Source organism: Oncorhynchus keta, unplaced genomic scaffold, assembly GCF_023373465.1.
Source record: "Oncorhynchus keta strain PuntledgeMale-10-30-2019 unplaced genomic scaffold, Oket_V2 Un_contig_14950_pilon_pilon, whole genome shotgun sequence".
Taxonomy (NCBI): Eukaryota; Metazoa; Chordata; class Actinopteri; order Salmoniformes; family Salmonidae; genus Oncorhynchus; species Oncorhynchus keta.
In genome coordinates, this window is record NW_026279044.1 from 281,818 (window position 1) to 307,627 (window position 25,810).

The 25,810-nt window shown below is 42.5% G+C and overlaps 1 protein-coding gene across 8 annotated transcripts in view; it reads left to right on the forward strand.

The window, feature by feature from the left end:
* The window catches only part of LOC118361127 (DDB1- and CUL4-associated factor 1-like), a 92,896-nt gene that overhangs the window by 29,394 nt on the left and 37,692 nt on the right, over positions 1-25,810 (forward strand). For 7 of the 8 annotated variants that reach the window (XM_052502026.1, XM_052502028.1, XM_052502029.1 and 4 more), the window contains 5 exons: positions 13,515-13,598; positions 13,798-13,838; positions 16,017-16,072; positions 18,104-18,200; positions 20,419-20,567. In XM_052502026.1, the coding sequence (XP_052357986.1) occupies positions 13,515-13,598; positions 13,798-13,838; positions 16,017-16,072; positions 18,104-18,200; positions 20,419-20,567 (427 nt within the window). Of the gene's footprint in view, positions 1-4,672; positions 5,225-13,514; positions 13,599-13,797; positions 13,839-16,016; positions 16,073-18,103; positions 18,201-20,418; positions 20,568-25,810 lie in introns of those variants that run through there. The other variant, XM_052502033.1, reaches the window with a different exon arrangement.

Sequence of the window (25,810 nt, forward strand, 5' to 3'; positions counted from 1 at the left end):
AGAGTAGTGATGTTGGACAGGCGGGTAGGTGCAGGTAGCGATCGGTTGAAGAGCATGCATTTAGTTTTACTTGTATTTAAGAGCAATTGGAGGCCACGGAAGGAGAGTTGTATGGCATTGAAGCTTGCCTGGAGGGTTGTTAACACAGTGTCCAAAGAAGGGCCGGAAGTATACAGAATGGTGTCGTCTGCGTAGAGGTGGATCAGAGACTCACCGGTAGCAAGAGCGACCTCATTGATGTATACAGAGAAGAGAGTCGGTCCAAGAATTGAACCCTGTGGCACCCCCATAGACTGACAGGGGTCCGGACAGCAGACCCTCCAATTTGACACACTTAACTCTATCAGAGAAGTAGTTGGTGAACCAGGCGAGGCAATCATTTGAGAAACCAAGGCTCTCGAGTCTGCCGATGAGGATGTGGTGATTGACAGAGTCGAAGGCCTTGGCCAGATCAATGAATACGGCTGCACAGTAATGTTTCTTATCGATGGCGGTTAAGATATCGTTTAGGACCTTGAGCGTGGCTGAGGTGCACCCATGACCAGCTCTGAAACCAGATTGCATAGCAGAGAAGGTATGGTGAGATTCGAAATGGTCGGTAATCTGTTTGTTGACTTGGCTTTCGAAGACCGTAGAAAGGCATGGTAGGATAGATATAGGTCTGTAGCAGTTTGGGTCAAGAGTGTCCCCCCCCTTTGAAGAGGGGGATGACAGCAGCAGCTTTCCAATCTTTGGGAATCTCAGACGACACGAAAGAGAGGTTGAACAGGCTAGTAATAGGGGTGGCAACAATTTCGGCAGATAATTTTAGAAAGAAAGGGTCCAGATTGTCTAGCCCGGCTGATTTGTAGGGGTCCAGATTTTTATAACATAACATAATTATATTGCGTTGACATCAGTTCTTATTTTTGTCAGTAGGAATAGGAATCAAATGTCAAGCTAGATCAGGGATCATCAACTAGATCATCAACTAGATTCAGCCACGGTCTGGTTTTATTTTCTTTAGCTGAGTGTTGGGGGCCAGAACATAATTACAAATCATTTGCAAACTGATTAGAGAAAGACACAAGTATTACTTTTCACAGTTTGCTGCTTCAGTGTCTTAAGATATTTCTGTCAGATGTTACTATGGAATACTGAAGTTTAATTACAAGCGTTTCATAAGTGTCAAAGGCTTTTATTGACAATTACATGAAGTTGATGCAAAGAGTCAATATTTGCGGTGTTGACCCTTCTTTTTCAAGACCTCTGCAATCCACCCTGGCATGCTTTCAATTAACTTCTGGGCCACATCCTGACTGATGGCAACCCATTCTTGCATAATCAATGCTTGGAGTTTGTCATAATTTGTGGGGTTTTGTTTGTCCACCCGCCTCTTGAGGATTGACCAGAAGTTCTCAATGGGATAAAGGTCTGGGGAGTTTCCTGGCCATGGACCCAAAATATCAATGTTTTGTTCCCCGAGCCACTTAGTTATCACTTTTGCCTTATGGCAAGGTGCTCCATCATGCTGGAAAAGGCATTTTTCGTCACCAAACTGTTCCTGAATGGTTGGGAGAAGTTGTTCTCGGAGGATGTGTTGGTACCATTCTTTATTCATGGCTGTGTTCTTAGGCAAAATTGTGAGTGAGCCCACTCCCTTGGCTGAGAAGCAACGCCACACATGAATGGTCTCAGGATGCTTTACTGTTGGCATGACACAGGACTGATGGTAGCGCTCACCTTGTCTTCACCCGGAAAAGCTTTTTTCCAGAAGCCCCAAACAATCAGAAAGGGGATTCATCAGAGGAAATGACTTTACCCCAGTCCTCAGCAGTCCAATCTCTGTACCTTTTTGCAGAATATCAGTCTGTCCCTGATGTTTTTCCTGGAGAGAAGTGGCTTCTTTTACTGCCCTTCTTGACACCAGGCCATCTTCCAAAAGTCTTCACCTCACTGTGCGTGCAGAGGCACTCACACCTGCCTGCTGCCATTCCTGAGCAAGCTCTGTCCTGGTGGTGCCCCGATCCCGCAGCTGAATCAACTTTAGGAGACGGTCCTGGCGCTTGCTGGACTTTCTTGGGCGCCCTGAAGCTGCCTTCACAACAATTGAACCACTCTCCGTGAAGTTCTTGATGATCCGATAAATGGTTGATTTAGGTGCAATCTTACTGGCAGCAATATCCTTGCCTGTGAAGCCCTTTTTGCGCAAAGCAATGATGACGGCACGTGTTTCCTTGCAGGTAAGCATGGTTGACAGAGGAAGAACAATGATTCCAAGCACCACCCTCCTTTTGAAGCTTCCTGTCTGTTAATCGAACTCAAACAGTATGCCAGTGATCTCCAGCCTTGTCCTCGTCAACACTCACACCTGTGTTAATGAGAGAATCACTGACATGATGTCTGCTGGTCCTTTTGTGGCGGGTCTGAAATACAGTGGAAATGTTTTTTTTGAGATTCAGTTAATTTGCATGGCAAAGAGGGACTTTGCAATTAATTGCAATTCATCTGATCACTCTTCATAATATTCTGGAGTATATGCATAAATACCATCATAAAAACGGAGGAAGCAGACTTGGTGAAAATTAATATTTGTGTCATTCTCAACTTTTGGCCAGGACTGTACACATCAAACATTCTGAGACTCAATCATCGGATCATTGTATTTTTTATAAATCTTTATTTATGTACAGTAAAGTTATTTCACCTGGAATATATTTGTTCTCCCTGTACAGCATGACATTCTGCATATCATGCTCTGACCCAGGGCGGCAGGAGGATGATGTTATACTCCAGGTAGCTGTGCTGGTTTTCAAGGCAAAAATATTAGATTGTGTTTCCCAAAATATATTTTCACAAGGACTTTAATGGGTTTCAGTACTGGCAGGAAGACCGCATTCTTTGAGCCCTCTGCCGTTCTGAATGCAGTAAGCTGACTGGATTCAATAACCCACTGATATGTTTGCTGATATGATTACGTTGTACAGTAATTGTAGAAGACAGAACTAGTCAGGTACAATATTTAAATTCATATTTCATATTTTCCATTCATTATTTCACACATACAGTGCATTTGTAAAGTATTCAGACCTTTTGACTTTTTCCACATTTTGTTAGATTACAGCCTTATTCTAAAATGGATTAAAGTGTTTTTTCCCCTTATCGATCTACACACAATACCCCTTAGTAACAAAGAAAAAAAAAACATTTACATAAGTTTTCAGACCCTTTTACTCATGTTTGATTGATGTATGTTGATTGATAGACTATAAGATTAAGTTCACCTTTTTCCATTTCTGATTGATTAATATGCATTAAACATAGGCCGCCTCTTGTACTCCCTGTTCACATATGACTGCGTGACCATGCACACCTCCAACTCAATCAAGTTTGCAGACGACACAACAGTAGTGGACTTGATTACCAACAATGACAAGACGGCCTACAGGGAGGAGATGAGGGCACTCGAAGTGTGGTGTCAGCAAAATAACCTCTCACTCAATGTCAACAAAACAAAGGAGATGAGAGTGGACTTCAGGAAACAGCTGAGGGAGCACCCCCCTATCCACATCAACGGGACAGCAGTGGAGAAGGTGGAATGCGCAACAGCGCCTCTTCAACCTCAGGAGGCTAAAGAAATTTGCCTTGTCACCTAAAACCCTTAACTTTGACATATGCCCAATTGAGAACATCCTGTCGGGGTGCATCACTGCCTGATACGGCTCTCCAGAGGGTGGTGCGGTCTGCTCAACGCATCACAGGGTTCAAACTACCTACCCTCTAGGACAGCTACAGCTCCCGATGTCACAGGAAGGCCAAAAATAGCATCAAAGATGACAACCACCCAAGCCACTGCTTGTTCACCCCGCCACAACCCCAAAAGGTGAGATCAGTACAGGTGCATCAAAGCTGGGACCGAAAGACTGAAAAACAGCTTAGATCTCAAGGCCATCTGACTGTTAAACAGCCATCACTAGCACAGGGAGGCTGCTGCCTACATACAGACTTGAAATCATTTGCCACTTTTAATAAATGGATCACTAGTCACTTTAATAATGCCACTAATATTGTTTACATATCTGGCATTACTCATCTATGTATATACTGAACCTCCGGCGCTGACAAAGATGGCCGCCTCGCTTCGCGTTCCTAGGAAACAATGCAGCTCTGTCAATGCTCATCCATGTATTTGTGTATATATTCTTATTCCATTCCTTTGATTTGTGTATGTTAGGTAATTGTTAGATATTAATGCACTGTTTGCTACACTCGCAATAACATTTGCTAGCCATGTGACCAATACAATTTGATTTGAAATAACATTCTCCTGGCAGATCCCTTTTTAAGTGTGTATATAGACTAATAAAGAGGTTCTGTAAACATTTTTTGACATACCCTGTAAGGAAAGCCTACCACATCTCAGTCTTGGTTCCAGTAACTGATGTAATAGCATGGACAGCTTGGTTTAGCCCAGGAGCTGAAGATTCAATTTTAAGGCACAGTGGAAGCTAGGTAGCTGCCCATGACTGTGAAAGTGCAATTAGTGATGGATGCAATTGCCATGCAGTTGCGCTCCGACAGTCAAATTTACATTTGTAAATGCTTAACACAACCGTATTGACAAAACGAGTCATGTGACGACCATGAAGATGGCGCATCTTACAGTATATAGCAGTTTTCTGAAAATGTCTTGCCCCTCAATACCAGTTTGGACCGGCGGACAATATCACGAGTGTTAATTATCGTCTGACTCAACCCAATCGCGGGGACCCGATATCACAGCGTTGTTGATAATTGGGAATCCGACTTGGTAATGAACCACAGGCTAATGACTAACCTGGAAATACATAAATAAACCGTAAAAAAAAACATTCCCGTTCCTATCGAGATGCTGCTGCAACAATAGCGTTTGGAGATTTAGATGACCGTGTGTATTGGGTAGGTGGACACCGAGACTGCATCTTGTGTGACTAGGAGACACAGCGAGCAGAGCAGACCGGGGGATAAAGGAACCGCGGGCGAAGACATTGGTGGTCCATTCTATGTTGTTGCCTATAATAGCCTATATTTCTAACGAGTTGTAGCCTAGTCCCGTTCGATACATAAAGAGCCGGGGATATTCCTATAGCTTTCATTTAGCCAAATCCTCCCACGATATCGACAGAATGAGGCTTGGTCTCCAGGTGGGAAAATAACAAAAATCCCAAGATGTGGATACCGACAGAAGAGGAAAAAATCGGAGTTGGTGAGTCGATTCAGTATTTATCTGGCTATTTATCTTTTTTTTTATGAATTATTTTCAATGTGATGTACTTTTCTCATTCAAAACGGATTATTTTCTTATGAAGAAGCGCTGTGACGATCACAGCTTCGGATTTGATATCCTGTTTGGTCATACAGGTTATTATATGTAACTGTAAGGTATTCGCATCAAACAGTCACAATGTCTAGTGTTTTAAATTCATGTAATGAGGCTATAGCTTACAAAACACAAGTCTATCAGCGGTGCTTAATGGCTGAGGATAACCTGACAATAAGAAAAGGTAAAATATCGGTTATTGCGTGGGATGATATCGCCTAGTATAGGCATGCTACCTCTGTATGCCTGTATCACCAGTGGCCATCCATAACCCAGTCCTACAGTATGCTTATCATTCATTCATACTAGGCTACATTGTATGTTTTGAAAATGCGTCAATAATTGTGTTCAGATAGGCTCTGACGCTCTTCAATGCCTATCTGAAAAGGCATTCGACTGGAAACCACGAGGGGGCAATGGGATAGCGTTATGCCAACAGGTGTAGCCAAGAGTCTGAGTATGCGCAAGCTTACCTGTCGGCATTTGTAACACAGCACCACGACTACTTAGCTACTACTACTACTACCACCATCTGTGATCTACAACCACTATGTCATAATGCTCAAGCCGAATCATTGTGAAAAGTGCTAGTAGCCCCAGAGGTAATGGGTCATTTATATCAGGAGTATTGGAACTATCTGCAAAATGTTCCTGGCGATTTGAATGAGTCATGTTGAATCAGTTCGCTCAGAACACACACTGCACTGCTTGTTGTAGTATAGGTTCGACAAAATACCCAGACTCCAGAACTATTGATTTGTGTTCAACAAAGAGAAGTCATTGGTGTAGAACGGGAGAGAAGCAAGTTTGAGAGCACACAGTGTACTGTACCTTTTGATTTAACCAGCCATCCTTTTCGTTTCGCTGTCCGTGGTGCTAAAAATTATGCTTCAACCAACCGCGTGTCGCTGTCCAGGGTGCTGAAACGCAGAAAGCAGCGAATATGACAAGCGTTTGTCAATTCCGGTGGCACAATTTTGTAAGCGCAACATTGCAGTGCACACACCTGATTCAGCTAATCGTCACGCGTGTTAGTGGTGGTTAGAACAAAATGTGAAACCCTGTACGTAGGCCCACGATTTGAAAAACACCGGAGTAGGCTACAGCCAGAGGCATAGGACTGCACACTGCTAGAAGACCCGCGGTGTCCATTTCGCTACTACTCAGAATTTGCCAGAGTAAACAAAAGTCACATATTCATCAGATTTGTGGGATGCTGCTAAGGTTTGATGCTTGATATTTGAAGCTGTCCTTGTGAAAATCACGTCCAATGTTGAAAGCTACACACTGACATTGAGTTTTCAGTTTTGATTGGAAGTATCTACTTGGAGTCTGACTATTGCATTTGGGACACATTTCTTCATCCACCCAATGGTCAGGATTGGGGCAATTGTATCTGTTCCTAGATCCGCGTTTGGGGCAACTTCTACTATACAGTTTAAAACGAAGTGCGGTATCTGATCCTAGATCTTTTTTAGAGGTAACTTCTACCATACTATCTAAAAGCTGCTGTACTCTTCTCTGTGGGCCTCATTCCTCCCATCTTATCTTAATGGGCACAGGCTAACAAAGAGAACATGTAGAACGCAAATAATGAAAAATGGAATATCTCCTTTTAGACAACCTCATTATTTGTTTTTTTTATTGAACATAATACGTCTCTGTGAATGTCTTCGTCACTATACAGTATCTCACCCCTGTGTCCTCTTCCCAAACTTAGCAGGTGATTTGTAGGTAGTTCCAACAGTTGTATCTGGTGGTAGTGAAGTGATATGGTAGTTGGCAATAGCTGTACACATGACAGTATTCACTTCTCACTCTGGTTCAGAAACATCTGCCCCTCATGTGGCTCTGACATTGGCATGCCCTTGCTCCTCCACATGCAACGGCTCAAGTGCAACTCAATATAGAAATAAGTTGAAGTCGGAAATTTACACACACCGTAGCCAAATGCATATCAACTCAGTTTTTTACAATTCCCGACATTAAACCTAGTACAAATTCCCTGTCTTAGGTCAGTTAGGATCACCACTTTATTTTAAGAATGTGACAGGTCAGAATAATAGTCGAGTGATTTTTATTAATAATTTAGTTCAGCTTTTATTTCTTTCATCACATTCCCAGTGGGTCAGAAGTTTACATTCACTCAATTAGTATTTGGTAGCCTTACCTTAAACAAATTAAACTTGGGTCAAACGTTTCGGGTAGCCTTTCACATTCTTCCCACAATAAGTTTGGTGAATTTTGGCCCCTTCCTCCTGAGAGAGCTGTAACTGAGTCATGGTTGTATGCCCCCTTGCTCGCACACGCTTTTTCAGCTCTGCCCACAAAATTTCTGTCGGATTGAGGTCAGGGCTTTGTGATGGCCACTCCAATACCTTGACTTTGTTGGCCTTAAGCCATTTTTCCACAACTTTGGATGTATGCTTGGGGTCATTGTCCATTTGGAAGACTCATTTGCGACCAAGCTTCACTTCTTGACTGATGTCTTGAGATGTTGCTTCAATATATCCACATAATTTTTCTTCCTCATGATACAATCGATTTTGTGAAGTGCACCAATCCCTCCTGCAGCAAAGCACCCCCACAACATGATGCTGCCTCCCCCGTGCTTCACCGTTGGGATGGTGTTCTTCAGCTTGCAAGCCTCCCCCTTTTTCCTGCAAACATAACGATGGTCATTATGGCAAAACAGTTCTATTTTTGTTTCATCAGCCCAGGGGACATTTCTCCAAAAAGTATGATCTTTGTCCCCATGTGCAGTTGCAAACCGTAGTCTGGCTTTTTTATGGCGGTTTTGGAGCAGTGGCTTATTCCTTGCTGAGCGGCTTTTCAGGTTATGTCGATATAGGACTTGTTTTACTGTGGATATAGATACTTTTGTACCCGTTTCCTCCAGCATCTTCACAAGGTCCTTTGCTGTTGTTCTGGGATTGATTTGCACTTTTTTGCACCAAAGTACATTAATCTCTAGGAGACAGAAGGCGTCCCCTTCCTGACGGCTGCATGATCACATGGCGTTTATATTTGCGAACTATTGTTTGTACAGTTGAACGTGGTACCTTCAGGCATTTGGAAATGGCTCTCAAGGATGAACCAGACTTGTGGAGGTCAATTTTGTTTTCTGACGTATTGGCTAATTTTCCTTTGATTTTTACATGATGTCAAGCAAAGACGCACTGAATTTGACAGTAAGCCTTGAAATACATCCACAGGTACACCTCCAATTGACTGAAATTATGTCAATTAGCCTATCAGAAGCTTCTAAAGCCATGACATTTTCTGGAATTTTCCAAGCCTTTTTAAGGCACGGTCAATTTTGTTTATGTAAACTTCTGACCCACTGGAATTGTGATACAGATGTCCTTAACCGACTTTCCAAAACTATAGTTTGTTACCAAGAAATTGTGTGAAATTGAGTGATTGAAAAATGAGTTTTAATGACTCTAACCAAAGTGTATGTAAACTTCCCATATAACTGTGAATTAGAAAGTCATGGCAATTTGAAGCTATGACATCTTGGACAATAATATGAATGGACAGCCATAATTAAGTAAAGCAGGAGATACAGCTAATGTCCAATTGGTAGGGGGATTACAGAGTTTGGTATACCCTAAGCACCATTTCTTAATGGTTTTAACCCGCTGAGGACACAACCACTCATCACCTCCTTTGCTGCAGGTTGTTAAACAGAGCTTGAGTAACAACGCTTTTGGAATCAATGGGATTTCTGCTCTCATCAGTAGAAAGTTGAGCGTTAGTCCAATATGGCCTATTTTTAAACATTTGTGTATGTGTGTGTTGCGTGCGTCTGTATGTATGTAGGTGGGCGGCATGTGTGTCTGGTGGCATCTGTGTATGTGTTCGTGTGTGTTTGCGTGAGTGTTTGCTCTTTTGAAATGTAATAAAAGGTAATGTGGTCATCAAGTAGTCATGTGATCTCCACTGCAGATGGGTGCCATGCTCACTCAGACAGATCTGGTTGCTGTTCTGAAATCAGATCTGACAAAAGCACTCGGGCACTCGCGTGGCAGAAGTCCTTAGGTTAGCAGGACCTGAGAACAGCCCAGTGATGCGGTGTGTGTCTGAGTGAGCGTGCATTCAGGTCATGCTGAACAGCATGACTCATTGGGCCAAACAGAAAAAGCTCTTGTGTCATTTTTTACTTTGCCATTTGAGTATCTGGGACAGGGTTACTGAAATCTAGGAGAGAAGCAGGACCTCCGGGGTCTGCATGCTTAGTCACAATGCATTACTGGAATGGCTAAAGGAACTAATCTCTGATGCGCTTCACTGTGATCACCAGCCCTACCAGTAATGTTTTGGTTTGGCTCTGAAAGCATCCAGGAAGTTTCTATTCAATACAACACTTAAATAATAGTAAAACAATCACAGATTTAAGAATGAACTGCATACAGTGGTCAGAAAGGGTAAGACGCATTGTACATCAGTAATGTGATGTCCTTCAAGACATGTATTTCTCTGTAGTTTTAGATGATCTTGCAAGTAAAGATGCTGCAGTTTAAAGGGATAGTTCACCCACGTTACAGAATGACACATTGGTTTCATTACCCGGCAAGCTTTCAATGGACAAGGTATGATAGCAATCTGTGCTTTGTTTAAGTGTCCCTGGCACTGTTTCCAGTCATGGGACCAATATTAGCATTTTTTTTGCACATCATCTGAAAACATCTATAATTGATTGTGAAGCTCAACAAAGTTGCTTATATATGATTTCATTCGATGTGTGAAAGTTTCTGATATCGTCCCGTGACTTGAATGGGATATGTCATTTAAAATGTTTTTTTGGTGTGAACTGTCCCTTTATCATCCATCTGCTAGTGTACTCCTTTCTGTACATTCTTTATGGTACCATAAAGCCTCCTCAGAAACCATGCTCACCCTCTGTGTACTGTTGTTATGCTGTCCCTGTCAACAATTTACTATGTAAATTCATTGCTTTTGCTTCAGTTCATGTGAAGTTGCCCCAAAAAGAGATGTAGGTTTGCATTTACTCTTGTTGGTGGGGTTTGATGCTCGCTGCCCTTTAAACTGCCCTTCAGGGCATAGTACAGTACAATCTAGTACAGTATGTCTGTCTCTCTCAGCTTTGTTTTCCTGACCATGTGTGCTGTCTGTTTGCTAAATGTTTCCATCAACACAGAATCAAAGCTGAACTCAGAGAGCAGTAACCTACTTACCTCCATGTTCCATTAAGCGATATTTACAATGAGTGATGTGTATGTCTGTGGTGAAAGAATAGATAGATCATTCTTGGATGACTGTGACTTCAGTCTGGAGTTCATTATCTTATCGCCAGAGAAACTACTTTGATTTTCATTTTGATGAATAGTTCTATAAAACATTTTTTTTCCACACTGTGTCATTTTGATGACCATACAAATTTGTGCATAGTAATGATAATTTTGTGTGCTGTGCATATTTGAACGAGGCTATTTACATGGTTGATTTAGCCTGGGGACTGAGAGAGTGACACACACTGTAAAGACCTGGGTTGAATAGATATACAACTATACAAAAGGCTTTGTAGACATCCATGTGATATAAAAGTGAACAATGTAAACACTGTTTTAAAAATCAAGGATCAATTCAACTGAGCTTTTTTTCTCTTGTTCACTTTACAAACCTAACAAAAGATGACTGATAGGAAGGAGCCTGTAACTCCACAACATTGGCTTACTAATTTACAAAGCAACACTGACTTAACCTTGATCTCTGTAATCTATGTAGGTAAGTCTCTTTCTCTGTGTGTGTGGGTGTGTGTAAGTCAGTCTCTTTCTCTCTGTGTGTGTGGGTGGTTGGGTGGGTTTGTGTGTGTGTGGCCCTTCTCTGTTTTCACACTGCAGGGAGCACAAAACTGCAGCATCTGCCTACCATCATTGTACATTGTGGGCCCACATAAACTGCTGTTGCCTTTAAAAAAAAATGGCTTCAGCTGAATCTCTGCAAAAATAAGATTTAATCTGAATTCCAAAGTTGAGGAATTAAGGAACAACTTCCTAATCATAAGCAGGCTCCTCAACTAACATCAGTTTGTTGCAAATCATCAACAATCAACATATACGTTTTTCCTTTTGCCCATTTAGATATTACTCTCTCACTTCACTACTTTTACTGTACATTTCTGTCTTGGTTTGTGTTTTCCGATGAGTGGACACTGCCATTACCGTTCACTGTTGGCTACTATTTTACTCACACCGGTTGTTGATTGTGGAAATGCCTTGCTTCTGCCAGGTCTCATTTATCACACACCCTAATGTACTCGCACATCAACATTTTCAGTTTGAATCTGAACTCTGAACTCAACTGTTGTTGTTACAGTCACTCCCTGTATTGATGCATTGTACAGTAACTATACTGTTGGTTGGGCACCACCCCAGTAGGCATGTGATTGATAGATGGAAAAGGAAGTGAGTTCAGTACTTTTTAGTAATGCAGATTTGCTTGTTTGTTTCTGAGTTTGTGTCTCAAATGACACCCAATTCCCTATATAGTGCATTACTTTTGAGGCACAACATGGGGAATAGTGATGCAATTGAAGATACTATATAGTGCATTACTTTTGAGGCACAATATGGGGAATCGTGATGTAATTGAAGATACTAAATAGTGCATTACTTTTGAGACACAATATGGGGAATAGTGATAAAACATGGATCCACATTTCAGCAAGGGAATATTTCAAATCCAAGTAAAGAGCAGTGTCAACAGAGCCTGTGAAATAGAACCACAATCTCCAGTGAAACAGTCCCATCTTGTTCTGAAATGGGCACTCTGCTGAGGGTCTCATAATGGTTCCAGTGTAATTAAGCAACTTACACGAACTAGGGGACATTAAAAGACAAGGACTTTGAAGTAGAGAATGTTTAGGCCAGGTTGGTATTAGACCTGTCGCAGAGTTAGAGAAAGTGACAAGAAGATCCCTCTTCAAGTCTTTCTCTCTTGTCACTTAGATGGTTATATGTTCAGATTATCTCGCTCCATCTCTCTCTATCTGATCTATGCCCTGTGCTTGTGATTTGGACCCTGTGCGCAGCAGCAGCACATCTATATTCCTGCCTTTTTAAAATGCCCAGATCCCTGCAGCAGTTATACAGTGAAGAAAGCCCTACAGTTTTATAGATGATCTGTTGCCATAGCTACCGTAGCAGAGGAACTAAGTGCTCGTTTCCCACAAACCGAACAAGTGCTCTGGCCTCTCCCTTCTCCCCTCCCCCCACTCATTGGGTCCCCTGACTGGGTCATTAGCATAATGACTCACACAGAACTCTCCTCCAAGGGCCACCATTTGTGGGTTTTGGAATCGTGAATGGAGCCCTGTCGTCGCCAAACAAGTTTGCCTTGTACTGAGGCCTGTAGACATTACATCTCTGTTCTGCTGTTAAGTTACTCTGCTCCTCGACTGATGCACCATTTAAGAGGTATTAAAGGTAGTACTCTATAGTACGGGTCCCCTGAAGATGGCGCTAATGCATCCTTAATCATGTTCTCTGAGTCACAGTATTTGATTCAGCCAGCAGTACTCTGCATACTTTAAAGGGCATTGGTTGAATTTATGCTGCAGTGAGAACACACAGACAGCACACAGTTCAGTTCAGCATTGAAGATTTATGCACAGATATGATGGAGGAGCGTTTACCCCTACTGTTTAGCAGCAGAATGTGTGCTATGTGTAGGGTCCATATTTGGAGACTTAACTTTACATTGTATTAAAATCAGGACTGCTTAAGAATCAATTGCCTTTTTAAAATGCCTACACACTTCAGGGAGGGGGGCCTGTTTCCAGTTGGTTGAGCTGGGGCTCCTTTGCGAGGACTGTTTGCAGGAAACGGCTTATTAAAAAAAAAAAAAGCTGTTAACAGCTCGGCGACAAACCAAAACACATGCTGTTTGAAAACATGACTGATGGGGAGGGATGCACCTCGTGGAAAGTAACACAAGGATAAAGCCAAGGACAGAGTATCTCATCCTTAGGCTGGGCACTTGACTGTTTCTGTTTACAGGAAAGGGATGTAATGATGAGCAGAGCTTTGAGTCTTTGAGTAATCTCTATTCACTGAATGAACAATATCAGAAAAAAACACACGTTGGCTATAACAGAAACAGACATAACTTCATGAAGTTTATAATGTTTACCCTTTTTATTTTTTCTCAGTTATTTGTAACTTCCGGGGCTCAGTATGTCAGGCCCTGGTTCTGGAGATAGGAGAGACGGTGCAGATCCTGGAGAAGAGTGAAGGTAAGAGCTGCTGAATAACAGTTTATAGAGAATAACATTGTATAGTATAGTATAGTATACTCACTTTACCTTCAGCTAAAAAAAGCGTGTGTGTGTGTGTGTGTGTGTGTGTGTGTGTGTGTGTGTGTGTGTGTGTGTGTGTGTGTGTGGACATATCAACCAGCTGAACAGGGACTATGAATCTTTGGTTTCTCTTTAGGTTGGTACAGAGGGTTTTCCACCAAGAAGCCTTCAATCAAGGTAAACACATCAGCCTTTTTCTTTTAGAATCACACTTTACATTCACTGCTTGTATTGCCGCTATTATTGAGAGTGGTCCTGTTTGACCAGGCAGCTATCAGCCACTGTTTGTTTGAAGCTATTTATTCACAGCAAAGTGATTCCTCATGCAAACCTCAACCCCAGCATGCTTACTTTTCTTAGTGTTGTCATTTTTGGGCACCGCAATTAGTATGTGTTAGGTGCAATCTACCATATTTTCTCTCCTCTCTGTGTGGCAGAGAATACGATGCACACTTTGGATTTCTGGAGGCGTTGTATTGGATGAGTAGCGGTACATATACAATAAGAGTTACACCATTTATTTTATCAGTTCACCTTCCACACCCACACATACATACTGATGGATCATCTGTGTTAAAAAGTGTTTCTACCGCTCACACAGAGGCCTACAATGTGGCACTGTGTTTACTGTACACTTCATCTTGCTTCCAATGAGATGAGTGCAATGGGAGAATATGTTGGTACTTGCATCTAAGATAAAAAGCATGAAGCCATTTGTGTTGAGAGCGAGAGACACCGACCCATCCATCCACCCACCCACTATCAGGCGTCTCCTGCTAGTACATTCCCTCCAGAGAGCCTGCTCAGGCTGCTGTTTTGACATGCAGTTCCATGTAAACTGGCAAACCTCACCTCCAGGTAGTGCTCCATTAACACACTGTCTCCAAAAGGTACAATAAGATGCACAGAAATGCAACAATACATCATGAAATGACAAACAGGGTTTCCTTTCGATTTGGATTCGATTAGAAAGTGTGCAGGCATTCATCTTCATTTTTTCTATGGTATTATTAGTACCTGCCTGCACCTGTGGAAGTTTGTTGGATGTGTACGTACACTATGTTTGAACTAAATAGGTCCAGCACCTCCAGGCAATGTTCCACTATAGCTACTGCCATTGATCTGTTCTGCACTGCAGTTCATGGTTAATATATATTACTGACGCATCCACTTCCGATACAATCAATTGTTCAGTAAACCATGTTTATAACTGTACCTGTTTTTTCGGCTTCATGTTCCAAATCAAAATGTCTGACACATGATACCAATCACTGAGTAGCTTTTCATAAAAAACATTCAAAACCCCCTTTTTCTTCACAATTTCGATTTTGTCTCTTCGTTGCAACTCCCAAACGGGCTCGGGAAGGCGAAGGTCGAGTCATGCGTCCGGCACACAACAAGGATTCACTAGAACACAATGAGCCAAGTAAAGCACCCCCTCCCCCCCTCCGGGGCAACCCACCCATAATCTGAACGATGCTGGGCCGATCGTGCGCCACCTATGGGACTCCCGAACACGGCCGGTTGTGATACAGCCCCAGTGCCTGAGACCACTGTGTCACTCGGGAGGCCTCATTCAGTCAGTATCTTAATAAGCTGTGTAATAAGCTGGCCCTGGTCCCAGATCTGTATGTGGTTTTACTCCTCTCCAATGTCATGACAGTGATAGACAATACCTCTGCTGCCTCATCATTCTTCTGAGTCAAGCTGAAATAAAAGGTCAGTCAGATTGAGTTGTCAGGTAACATACTGTTCCAAAAAGACACACTAAAACTCCTCACAATCCTGCCAGATAGCTGGAGGTCTTATGGGATGCCAATGCCCGTTCTGCTCTCACTACTCTCATCAGCTAGTTACAGTCCCCCACCAATACGCCTCAATTTTTATGTACTCTTCCTCCCTCACTTGCCCTCATACTCTCCCTGAGCTGCCACAATTAACTGTGCTCACTGTGCCCAATTCATCACATCTGGCAGATTAGAGCCAGAGAGAGGAACTGCAAGGGTGGCAGTTGGCACTGTTCTGTCTCTCATGCCCTTCCCAGCGAAGCGACAATTGGGGCTGAGCTGCTGCATATTCAGTTTGTGTGTGTCAGAGAGTTAGAGCAGTATTAAAATAGCCACAATCTAAGCGTAGCTTGTTGCTACAGTAGTTTCTGGTCTGTCAAGAACTCCGCTCCTCTAACTACTGCTCCACATTACAGTTGACCAATGCATATCATGTACAACACAGGGACACACGCATGCAGCATGTGGGAAATACTGTTTACATGCATGCAGAGCACAGAACTACGGTCTTCAGTTGCAGCACCTCGCCACATTTTTCTCTTCTACTTCTGCCCTTTCCATCCATCAGGGTATATTCCCAACCAACTATGTGCACCTGAAGAAATCCACAGTCACCAACAGAGGGTGAGTCTCTTCCTGTTAAATCATATGAGCCCAGTTTGTCAGAGATACATTCAGGTTTGAAAATTATTGCCATCCGTGATAATGATGAGCAAAATCTACTATATCAAGTGAATAATACAAATACTGAGCTATATTGTCTGCAAAAACAATGGGGAAATTATATTATTTTACGACAATTGCTCAGAGAAAGAGATTTTGTTGAAACTAAAAAAGATGAGGCTCAAAGTTATTGGCACCCCCTCTGTTCAATACTCCAGCACCCTCCCCTTGCGAGGATAAAAGCACTGAGCCTTTTCCTAAATGTTTTATGAGATTGGAGAACACATTGGGAGGGATCTTAGACCATTGCTCCATTCAGAATCTTTCCAGATCCTTGATGTCCTTCGTCTGTACTTATGGACTGCCCCATTCAATTCAAACCACAGGTTTTCAATTGGGTTTAAGTCCGGAGACTGTGATGACCCTTGCAAAATGTACAGACGAAGGACATCAAGGATCTGGAAAGATTCTGTATGGAGGAATTGTCCAAGATCCCTCCCAATGTGTTCTCCAATCTCAGAAATGTTTTTGGAAAAACCCCTTATCGAGATTTAAAAAAAAAAACATTCTTTCTCTGAGAAATTGTATAATTTCCCTTTTTGTTTTTTTTGTCGTTGCATACAACAGCTCAATATTTGTATTTATTTTATACAGTCTTTTTTTGCTCAGCTTTATCAAGGGTGCCAATAATTTCAGATATAAGGTGGAGAATCACTGGTTAATGGAAGACAAAGGAAGCTCTATCTTTTCCACAACATATTGTAGAGCTGCCATTGGGTAAGATTTATTAATCAACAATGGGGTGGTGTGTGCATGTCCCACCCATTTCTGTTGCCTCGTTTCCCTCATCACTGATCTGTGGGGATCTGTAGTTAAACGGCATTAGGTCTGCTCTGCCAGTGAAGCATGCTTCCACACACACACACACACACACACACACACACACACACACACACACACACACACACACACACACACACACACACACACACACACACACACACACACACACACACACACACACACACACACACACACACACACACACACACACACACACACACACACACACACACACACACACACACTACTTTCCCACGGACACACACGACACCAGTGGTCATCTGAGTTGTGCTGCTGTTTAAGGCACACAAGCTGTTCATGGCAGTGGAAGCAGAGAGAGGGCAGTGCAAAGACAAAGGGAGGCAGGCAAGCTCTTATACCAGCCAGTGTTGATGGAGATTAGATCTGCAGGCAGGGATCAGTGACAGTGTGGACTGGGAGGATCGTTCATAGTGTTATATCACCACCCTCCTGTGCACTTATAACACACATTCAGAGAGCTCTCGTTTGCTTCTAAAACAGGTGCAGACTTGGAAATTGTCATTATTACACTTCCCCGCTCAAAGGATTGAATTTGGGAAATGTGCATTGCAGTTTAGTCTGGTTAATGATATGAAAACACCTACAGGTTCTCCCAGTGCATCAGAGCTATAGAGTATCATTCTGGCTTGTTATGTTATGTAATGGATGGACTGTCTTGTGTTTTTAACTAGACACCTTTTCTATAGAACAAATGTATGCAATACATTATAGAATCCATTATAGAATCCAAAGCCAGAGTGCAGAGAACCACATTTCACAACATAACCTGGCTATCTTCTCCTTTTCTCCTGCTTAAGGTCTTTCTCTTGTCTTTCATTTAGTCTCATGGTTGGTACTCTGAAATATAAATTGTCCGTTGTAGTTTTGCTCTAGTGATCTTTATAATCCTAATTTCACATTTGAGTGAAATATAGTTTTTCCATCATGAAAGAGTTATGCCATGACAGTGCCAGCACAGGGCAGTGATCGAAGTGTGTGTGTGTGTGTTGGTTCGTTCAATTGTGTTTTTGTGTTTCTCTATTTGTACTGTCGGCAGATATGTCTGTGTCAGTTTTAGGTTTTCGAGTGTCTGACTCTGTTTCTATAACTGTGTGTGTCTCACCCTAGGCTGTGTGAGACGGTGGTGCCTCTGGAAGATCCCATTATCACTGAGACCACCTCCACCCTGCAGGAATGGGGCGTGCTGTGGAAGCAACTCTACGTGGTCAGTATCGCCTCACACGGACTCCATTTAAATGCAACGTACAGGGTTAGAAGAGTGGTTGATCAGAAAGGGAAAGAGGACAGGAGCTGCACCCACCCCTGCGTTACATACTTACCTCAAAAGATTTGATGAGATACATTTTTACCTGCAGTATGCAGTGTTCACCTCATTCAATAGCTTAAAAAGCCATGTCTATTTGCAAAAGACTGGGGGATAGCAAAAACCATTGGGGTTGAACATACTGTATATACATCCCCTTCCCATGATTCCCCATAGCGTGTCATATAGGCTGTAAGTAGTAGATAGCTATCATAGGCAATTTCACAGAATGTAACTCTGCCATTACTATACTTCTTTGCCTAACCTGGTCCCAGATCTCTCTGTGCCGTAGCCAACTCATGCCATTCATGACAATGACAGTCAGAGGAGATGGCTAAGGAACACTGATCTGTCCCTGGATAATGTTTATGTTATGGGCTATTATACAGTCATCTTAAAACTCAATGCAGTATTGTACATTCAGCCAGCATCATCATCACCCTCCCACTGTATAAATGTTTATGGAGAACTAAATAAACCCTAATCCTGCTAAGTGTGGAAGGGGCAGGAGGATATACGTATACTGAGGTTTGACCTGAGCAGAGGGAGGGAGATTTTGTCGAGCTTGGCTGCCAGCGACTTTTTACATAACCTATCACTGAGGACTGCTCATGCTCAGAGCAACCAAGGAGCCTAGGGCAGGACTGTGGTGATGTAACTTCCTGTCAAGCACAACAAATTCGAACCACTGATTTAACACTACTCATTTCAGGCACGCACTCTGCCCCCCTGTGTTGTAGCCAGTCACCACGTTTACCATCCATAAAAACAGGATGTATCTTTGGCTAAATCAGGGGTGTCAAACTCATTTTCCCCGGGGGCCGCATTCGTTCTTCGAGGTCCGTAGGGCTGCACTGAAAATTGGTTATATTTCTGCGACATCTATATAATTATATAGTATAAAAATGGTCCTCTATCCATCGTTCTTGGAATTTTTATGCTCCTTGACTTTCTAGCTTTCATTTCGGTGATTATTAGTGAGCTGGACACTGATAATGTAGGTCCATTAATGTAGGTCCATTATCATTTCTACACAGTTTGGATTTGATTTTAGTCATTTGCAAGTATATATATTCTTGGAATATTATTTATAACTCGCGGGCCAGATTAGACCTCCTCGCGGGTCAGATCTGGCCCCCACGCCATATGTTTGACACCCCTGGGCTAGATGTTTACACATTTTATTTGTTTTCATTTAATGTTTTGCGCTCAAGGCATATTGCAATTAGAATGCATTGCAGTACCTCAGGGAGTGATGGCCTTTGAATTAGTGTGTATCTGTTGTAATGTACATAATTAGGCCTCACAGAACAGCCGACCGAGAGGCCTAATCGGCTCTGACTAAAATCGTTGTTTTCCTACAGCCACCAGCAGGTTGAGAACATGGAATGTTTACCCTAATTAAATGTCCATGAATGTTGTAAATGCGGTTAAACTTTGCACTTATCTAAACTAAACGGGGAGGTAGTGTGGGATTGTCAGGCCAATGGGAAGAATATAAAATGCTTCAATTAAAAGTGCTGTCCTTGATCCTGGAGAAAAACTACATTTGCTGATGAAACCCTGTAAGGACTGAGTAGGACATATATTTTTATTTGTATAATTAATTGTGCTGGTACTTTAGCTCTATCAGTGGAACTCATGTGGTAACTATGTAGCCTCCAGTAGAAAAGAAAGACCCTTGTTGGTTGTTTGTTAACAGAGAAACAGGTTTCACCGAACACCCATTTTCCATTATAGCTGTATAATTCCTGCATAATTATTTAATGACACAGCCATGCTAGTGTGTTTCATTAACACTCATTACAGTCTCATAACCCTGACCTTCTACTACTGTCAGGAGGAACACTTGCAATCTAACAGCAGCTAGTTGCTTAGTTGTGTGTTTCATAATGGAAGTCTATTTAAAACCATGGATTGAATCATGAGGGTGCCTGGAGCTGGAGTTGCTGTTACTTCCATAGCAGACCAGGGAACTCTCATAAGAATAGAGATACTGACGTAGAAACGTCAGAGTCCAGATCAATATAAACATACTGTATTGTGGGAATGTCCAAGAGCCAATGTGTTATGTTACATGTATGTTTTGATCATATTGTTGTGTGTGTGATCCCCACAGAAGCACAAGGTGGACCTGTTCCACAAGCTGCGTCATGTGATGAATGAGCTCATTGACCTGCGCCGGCAGCTCATCCAGGGTCACCTGGCCCAGGACCAGACCAGAGAGATCAAACGCCACATAACCGTGCGCCTGGACTGGGGCAACGAGTGAGTTGATGTAGTGTAGCGCATGGGCCAGGGCCCATATCATGTTTGTGTGTGCATTTGTAATACTGTATCATGCTACAGAACATAATGTAGATGTAATGTATTGACATGGTCATTTAGCAGATTTGTTTATACAAAGCAATTCATAGATAATCTATACAGTGGGTATCATAAGTATTCACCCCCCTTGGATTTGTTAAAAAAAAATATGACTAATATACCTTGATTACAAGGCCCTCCCTCGCTCTCCCTTTGTCAAATCAGATCCCGCCTCCATTCTGCTCCTCCCCACCTATAGGCAGAATACACCTCCCGTGGTAAGGATTGCTCATCGTTAATCTGGTCAATCGGAATCTATGCTTCAAGATTGTTTTGATCACGCGGACTGGGAAATATTCCGGGTCGCCTCTGAGAATAGTATCGATGTATACACTGACTCGGGAAGGGCATAGAGGATGTTGTTCCCACTGTGACGATTCGATACTTATCCAAACCACAAAACGTGTATAGATGGCAGCATTCAAGCTAAAATTAAAGCCCAAATTACCACATTTAACCATGGCAATGTGACTGGGAACATGGACGTGTACAAACAGACCAGCTACGACCTCTGTAAGGCAATCAGAGGCAAAACGGGACTTGCGCTGAGTGTACAAAACATTAATGACACCTTCCCCTTTACCCTCAACAGCCTAAATTCGGTTGTACATGGACTCTACGAGGTGTCGAAAGCATTTCACAGGGATGCTGGCCCATGTTGACTCCAATGCTTCTGAAAGTTGTGTCAAGTTGGCTGGATTTCCAAGTTGGCTGGATTTCCAAATTGGCTGAATTTTTGGGTGGTAGACCATTCTTGACACACATGGGAAACTGTTGAGCTTGAAAAACCCAGCAGTGTTGCAGTTCTTGACACAAACCGGTGTGCCTGGCAACCTACTACCATACCCCATTCAAAGGCACTTAAATATTTTGTCTTGCCCATTCACCCTCTGAATGGCACACAAACACAATCAATGTCTCAATTGTCACAAGGCTTAAAAATCCTTATTTAACCTGTTTCCTCCCCTTCATCTACACTGATTGGAGTGTATTTAACAAGTGACATCAATAAGAGATCATAGCTTTCACCAGGATCCACCTGGTCAGTCTGTCATGGAAAGAGTAGGTATCTTTAATGTTTTGTACACTCAGTGTATGTGGCAGGGACTCCAGACAATCACGGATTATAAAGGGAAAGCCAGCCACGTTGCGGACACCGACACCTCGCTCCCGGACGAGCGAAACACCTTCGCCTGCTTCCAGGACTGTGCTCTCATTCTCCATGGCCGGCGTGAGTAAGTTATTTAAGGGTGTTAAACCTCGCAAGGCCATCAGCCCAGATGTCTTCTTAGAGCAAGTGCTGACAAGCTGGCTGGAGTTTTTTTAAAGAAATATTCAATCTCTCCATATCACCATCTGTTGTCCCCACTTGCTTCAAGATGTCAACCATTGTTCCTGTACCCAATAAATTGAAGGTAACTGAACTATATTACTATTGTCCCGTAGCACTCACTTCTGTCATTTTTATTATTTTTATTTTACCTTTAGTTAACTAGGCAAGTCAGTTAGGAACACATTCTTATTTACAATGACGGCCTAGGAAAAGTGGGTTAACTGCCTTGTTCAGGGGCAGAACAACGATCATGAAGTGCTTTGAGGCTAGTTAAGGACTATATCACCTCCACCTTACCCGACACCCTAGACCCACTACAATTTGCATATCGCCCCAACAGATCCACTGATTAAGCAATTGCCATTGCACTGCCCTATCCAACCTGGAGGAGAGAGATACCTATATAAGAATGCTGTTAATAGACTACAGCTCAGCCTTCAGCACCATAGTGCCCTCCCAAGCTCATCACTGAGCTCAGGGCCCTGGGACTGAACCCCTCTGTGTGCAACTGGGTCCTGGACTTCCTGATGGGATGACCCCAAGTGATGAAGGTAGGCAACAACCACTCTGCCATGCTGATCCTCAACACGGGGGGCGCCATAGGGGTGCGTGCTCAGCCCCATTTACATTTACATTTAAGTCATTTACCAGACGCTCTTATCCAGAGCGACTTACAAATTGGTGCATTCACCTTATGACATCCCAGCCCCCTCCTGTACTTCCTGTTCACCCATGACTGCATGGCCACCCATGTCTCCAACTCAATCATCAAGGTTGCTGACAACAACCGTGGTAGGCATGATTACTAACAATGATCAGACCGCCTACAAGGAGGAGGTGAGAGCCCCGGTGGAGTGGTGCTAGGAAAATAACCACTTCCTCAACGTCAACAAAATGAAGGAGCTGATCGTGGACTACAGGAGAGGGCAAAAAACACACCCCAATCCACATTGATGGGGCTGCAGTGGAGAGAGCCAAAGCTTCAAGTTCATCTACGTGGATATCACTGACAACCTGAATTGGTCCCTTCACACAGACTGCATGGTGATGAAGGTGCACTCTTCAACCTCAGGAGGCTGGAGAAATTTGGCTTGGACCCTCACAAACTTCTATAGATGCATCATAGAGAGCATCCTGTCGGGCTGCACCGTCTGCAACTGCAGGGCTCTCGAGAGTGCATAGTCTAACGCATCACTGGGGGCACACTGCCTGCCCTACAGCACATCTACAGCACCCAGTGTCACAGGAAGTCCAAGAACATCATCAAGGACCTGAGCCACGGCCTGTTCATCCCGCTATCATCTTGAACTGGCTCTCTTGAGGACCACCACAGGAAAGGAAGACCCAGAGTTACCTCTACTGCAGAGGATACTTTCATTAGAGATAACTGCACCTCAGATTGCTGCCCAAATAAATGCTTCACAGAGTTCAAGTAACAGACCCATCTCAACATCAACTGTTCAGAGAAGACTGCGTGTATCAGGCCTTCATGGTTGAATTGCTGCAAAGAAACCACTACAAAAGGACACCAATAGTAAGAAAAAACTTGCCTGGGCCAAGAAACACGAGCAGTGGACATTAGGCCGGTGGAAATCTGTCCTTTGGACAATGACCCAACACACCTCCAGGCTGTGTAAGGACTATTTGACCAAGAAGGAGAGTGATGGAGTGCTTCATCAGATTATCTGGCCTCCACAATCACACGACCTCAACCCAATTGAGATGTTTTGGGATGAGTTGTACTGCGTAGTGAGGGAAAAGCAGCCAACCCAGCAGTATATGTGGGGACTCCTTCAAGACTGTTGGAAAAGCATTCGAGGTGAAGCTGATTGAGAGAATGCCAAGAGTGTGCAAAGCTGTCATCCGGGCAACACTTTAAAGAATCTAAAATATATTTTGATTTTAAAACTTTTTTTTGGTCACTACATGATTCCATATGTGTTATTTCATAGTTTTGATGTCTTTACTATTATTCTACAATGTAGAAAACAGTAAAAATAAATAAAAACCCTTGGATGAGTGGGTGTGTCCAAACTTTTGACTTACTGTGTGGCTGAAGTATTCATACCCCTTGACTTATTCAACTTTTTGTTGTGTTACAGCCTTAACAAAATTGTTTTTCCTCACCCATTTACACACAATATCCCATAATGACAAAGTGTAAACATATTTTTATTTTAGCACGTGTATTGAATTGAAAATGGAATACAGAGATATCTCATTTCAATTAGTATTCACACCCTTGAATCAATACATGTTAGAACAGCTGTGAGTCTTTCTGGGTATGCCTCTAAGAGCTTTGCACACCTGGATTGTACAATATTTGCATATTACTTGTTAAAAATTCATCCAGCTCTGCCAAGTTGACATCCATTTTTAAGTCTTGCCATAGATTTTCAAACCAATTTCAGTCAAAACCGTAACTAGGCCACTCCAGGACATTCAATGTCATCTTGGTAAGGCACCCCAGTGTATATTTGGCCTTGTGTTTTAGGTTCTTGTCCTGCTAAACGGTAAATTTGTCTTCCAGTGTCTGTTGGAAAGCAGACTGAACCATATTTTCCTGTAGGATGTTGCCTGGGCTTAGCTCTCTTTACATTCTTTTTTTATCCTAAAAAGAATCCCTAGTCCTTGATGATCACAAACTTACCCATAAAATGATGTGGCCACCGCATTGTGTGTTGGATTTGCCCCAAACGTAATGCTTTGAATTCAGGACATAAATTGAATTTCTTTGCCACATTTTTTGCAGTTTTACTTTAGTGCCTTATTGCAAACAGGATGCTTGTTTTGGAATATTTAAATTCTATACCGGCGTCCTTCTTTTCACTGTAATTTATGTTAGTATTGTGGACTAACTGCAATGTTGTTGGTCCATCCTCAGTTTTCTATCTGATCCGTGTAAAGGAAAGAATGAATGGGGCCATGTATCGTGAGATTTTGAGTGAAAACCTCCTTCCATCAGCAAGGGCATTGAAGATGAAACGTGGCTGGGTCTTTCAGCATGACAATGATCCCAAACACACCGCCCGGGCAACGAAGGAGTGGTTTCGTAAGAAGCATTTCAAGGTCCTAGAGTGGCCTAGCCAGTCTCCAAATCTCAACCCCATAGAAAGTCTTTGGAGGGAGTTGAAAGTCCGTGTTGCCCAGCGACAGCCCCAAAACATCACTTCTCTAGAGGAGATCTGCATGGAGGAATGAGCAAAAATACCAGCAACAGTGTGTGAAAACCTTGTGAAGACTTACAGAAAATGTTTGACCTCTGTCATTGCCAACAAAGGGTATATAACAAAGTATTGAGATAAACTTTTGTTATTGACCAAATACTTATTTTCCACCATAATTTGCAAATAAATGAATTAAAAATCCTACAATGTGATTTTCTGGATTTTCTTTTGTCATTTGTCTGTCATAGTTGAAGTGTACCTATGATTAAAATTACAGGCCTCTCATCTTTTTAAGTTGGAGAACTTGCACAATTGGTGGCTGACTAAATACTTTTTTGCCCCACTGTATGTTAGCACAGCTGAAAACTGTTGTGCTGATTTAAAGACACAATAAAACTGGCCTTCTTTAGACTAGTTGAGTATCTGAAGCCTCAGCATTTGTGGGTTTGATTACAGACTCAAAATGGCCAGAAACAAAGACCTTAATTCTGTAACTCGTCAGTCGATGCATTTTCTAAGAAATTAAGGCTATTCCATGTGAGAAATTACCAAGAAACTGAAGATCTCATTTTAATGCTTCTTTAAATCAGCACAACAGTTTTCAGCTGTGCTAGCATATTTGTAAAAGGGTTTTCTAATGATCA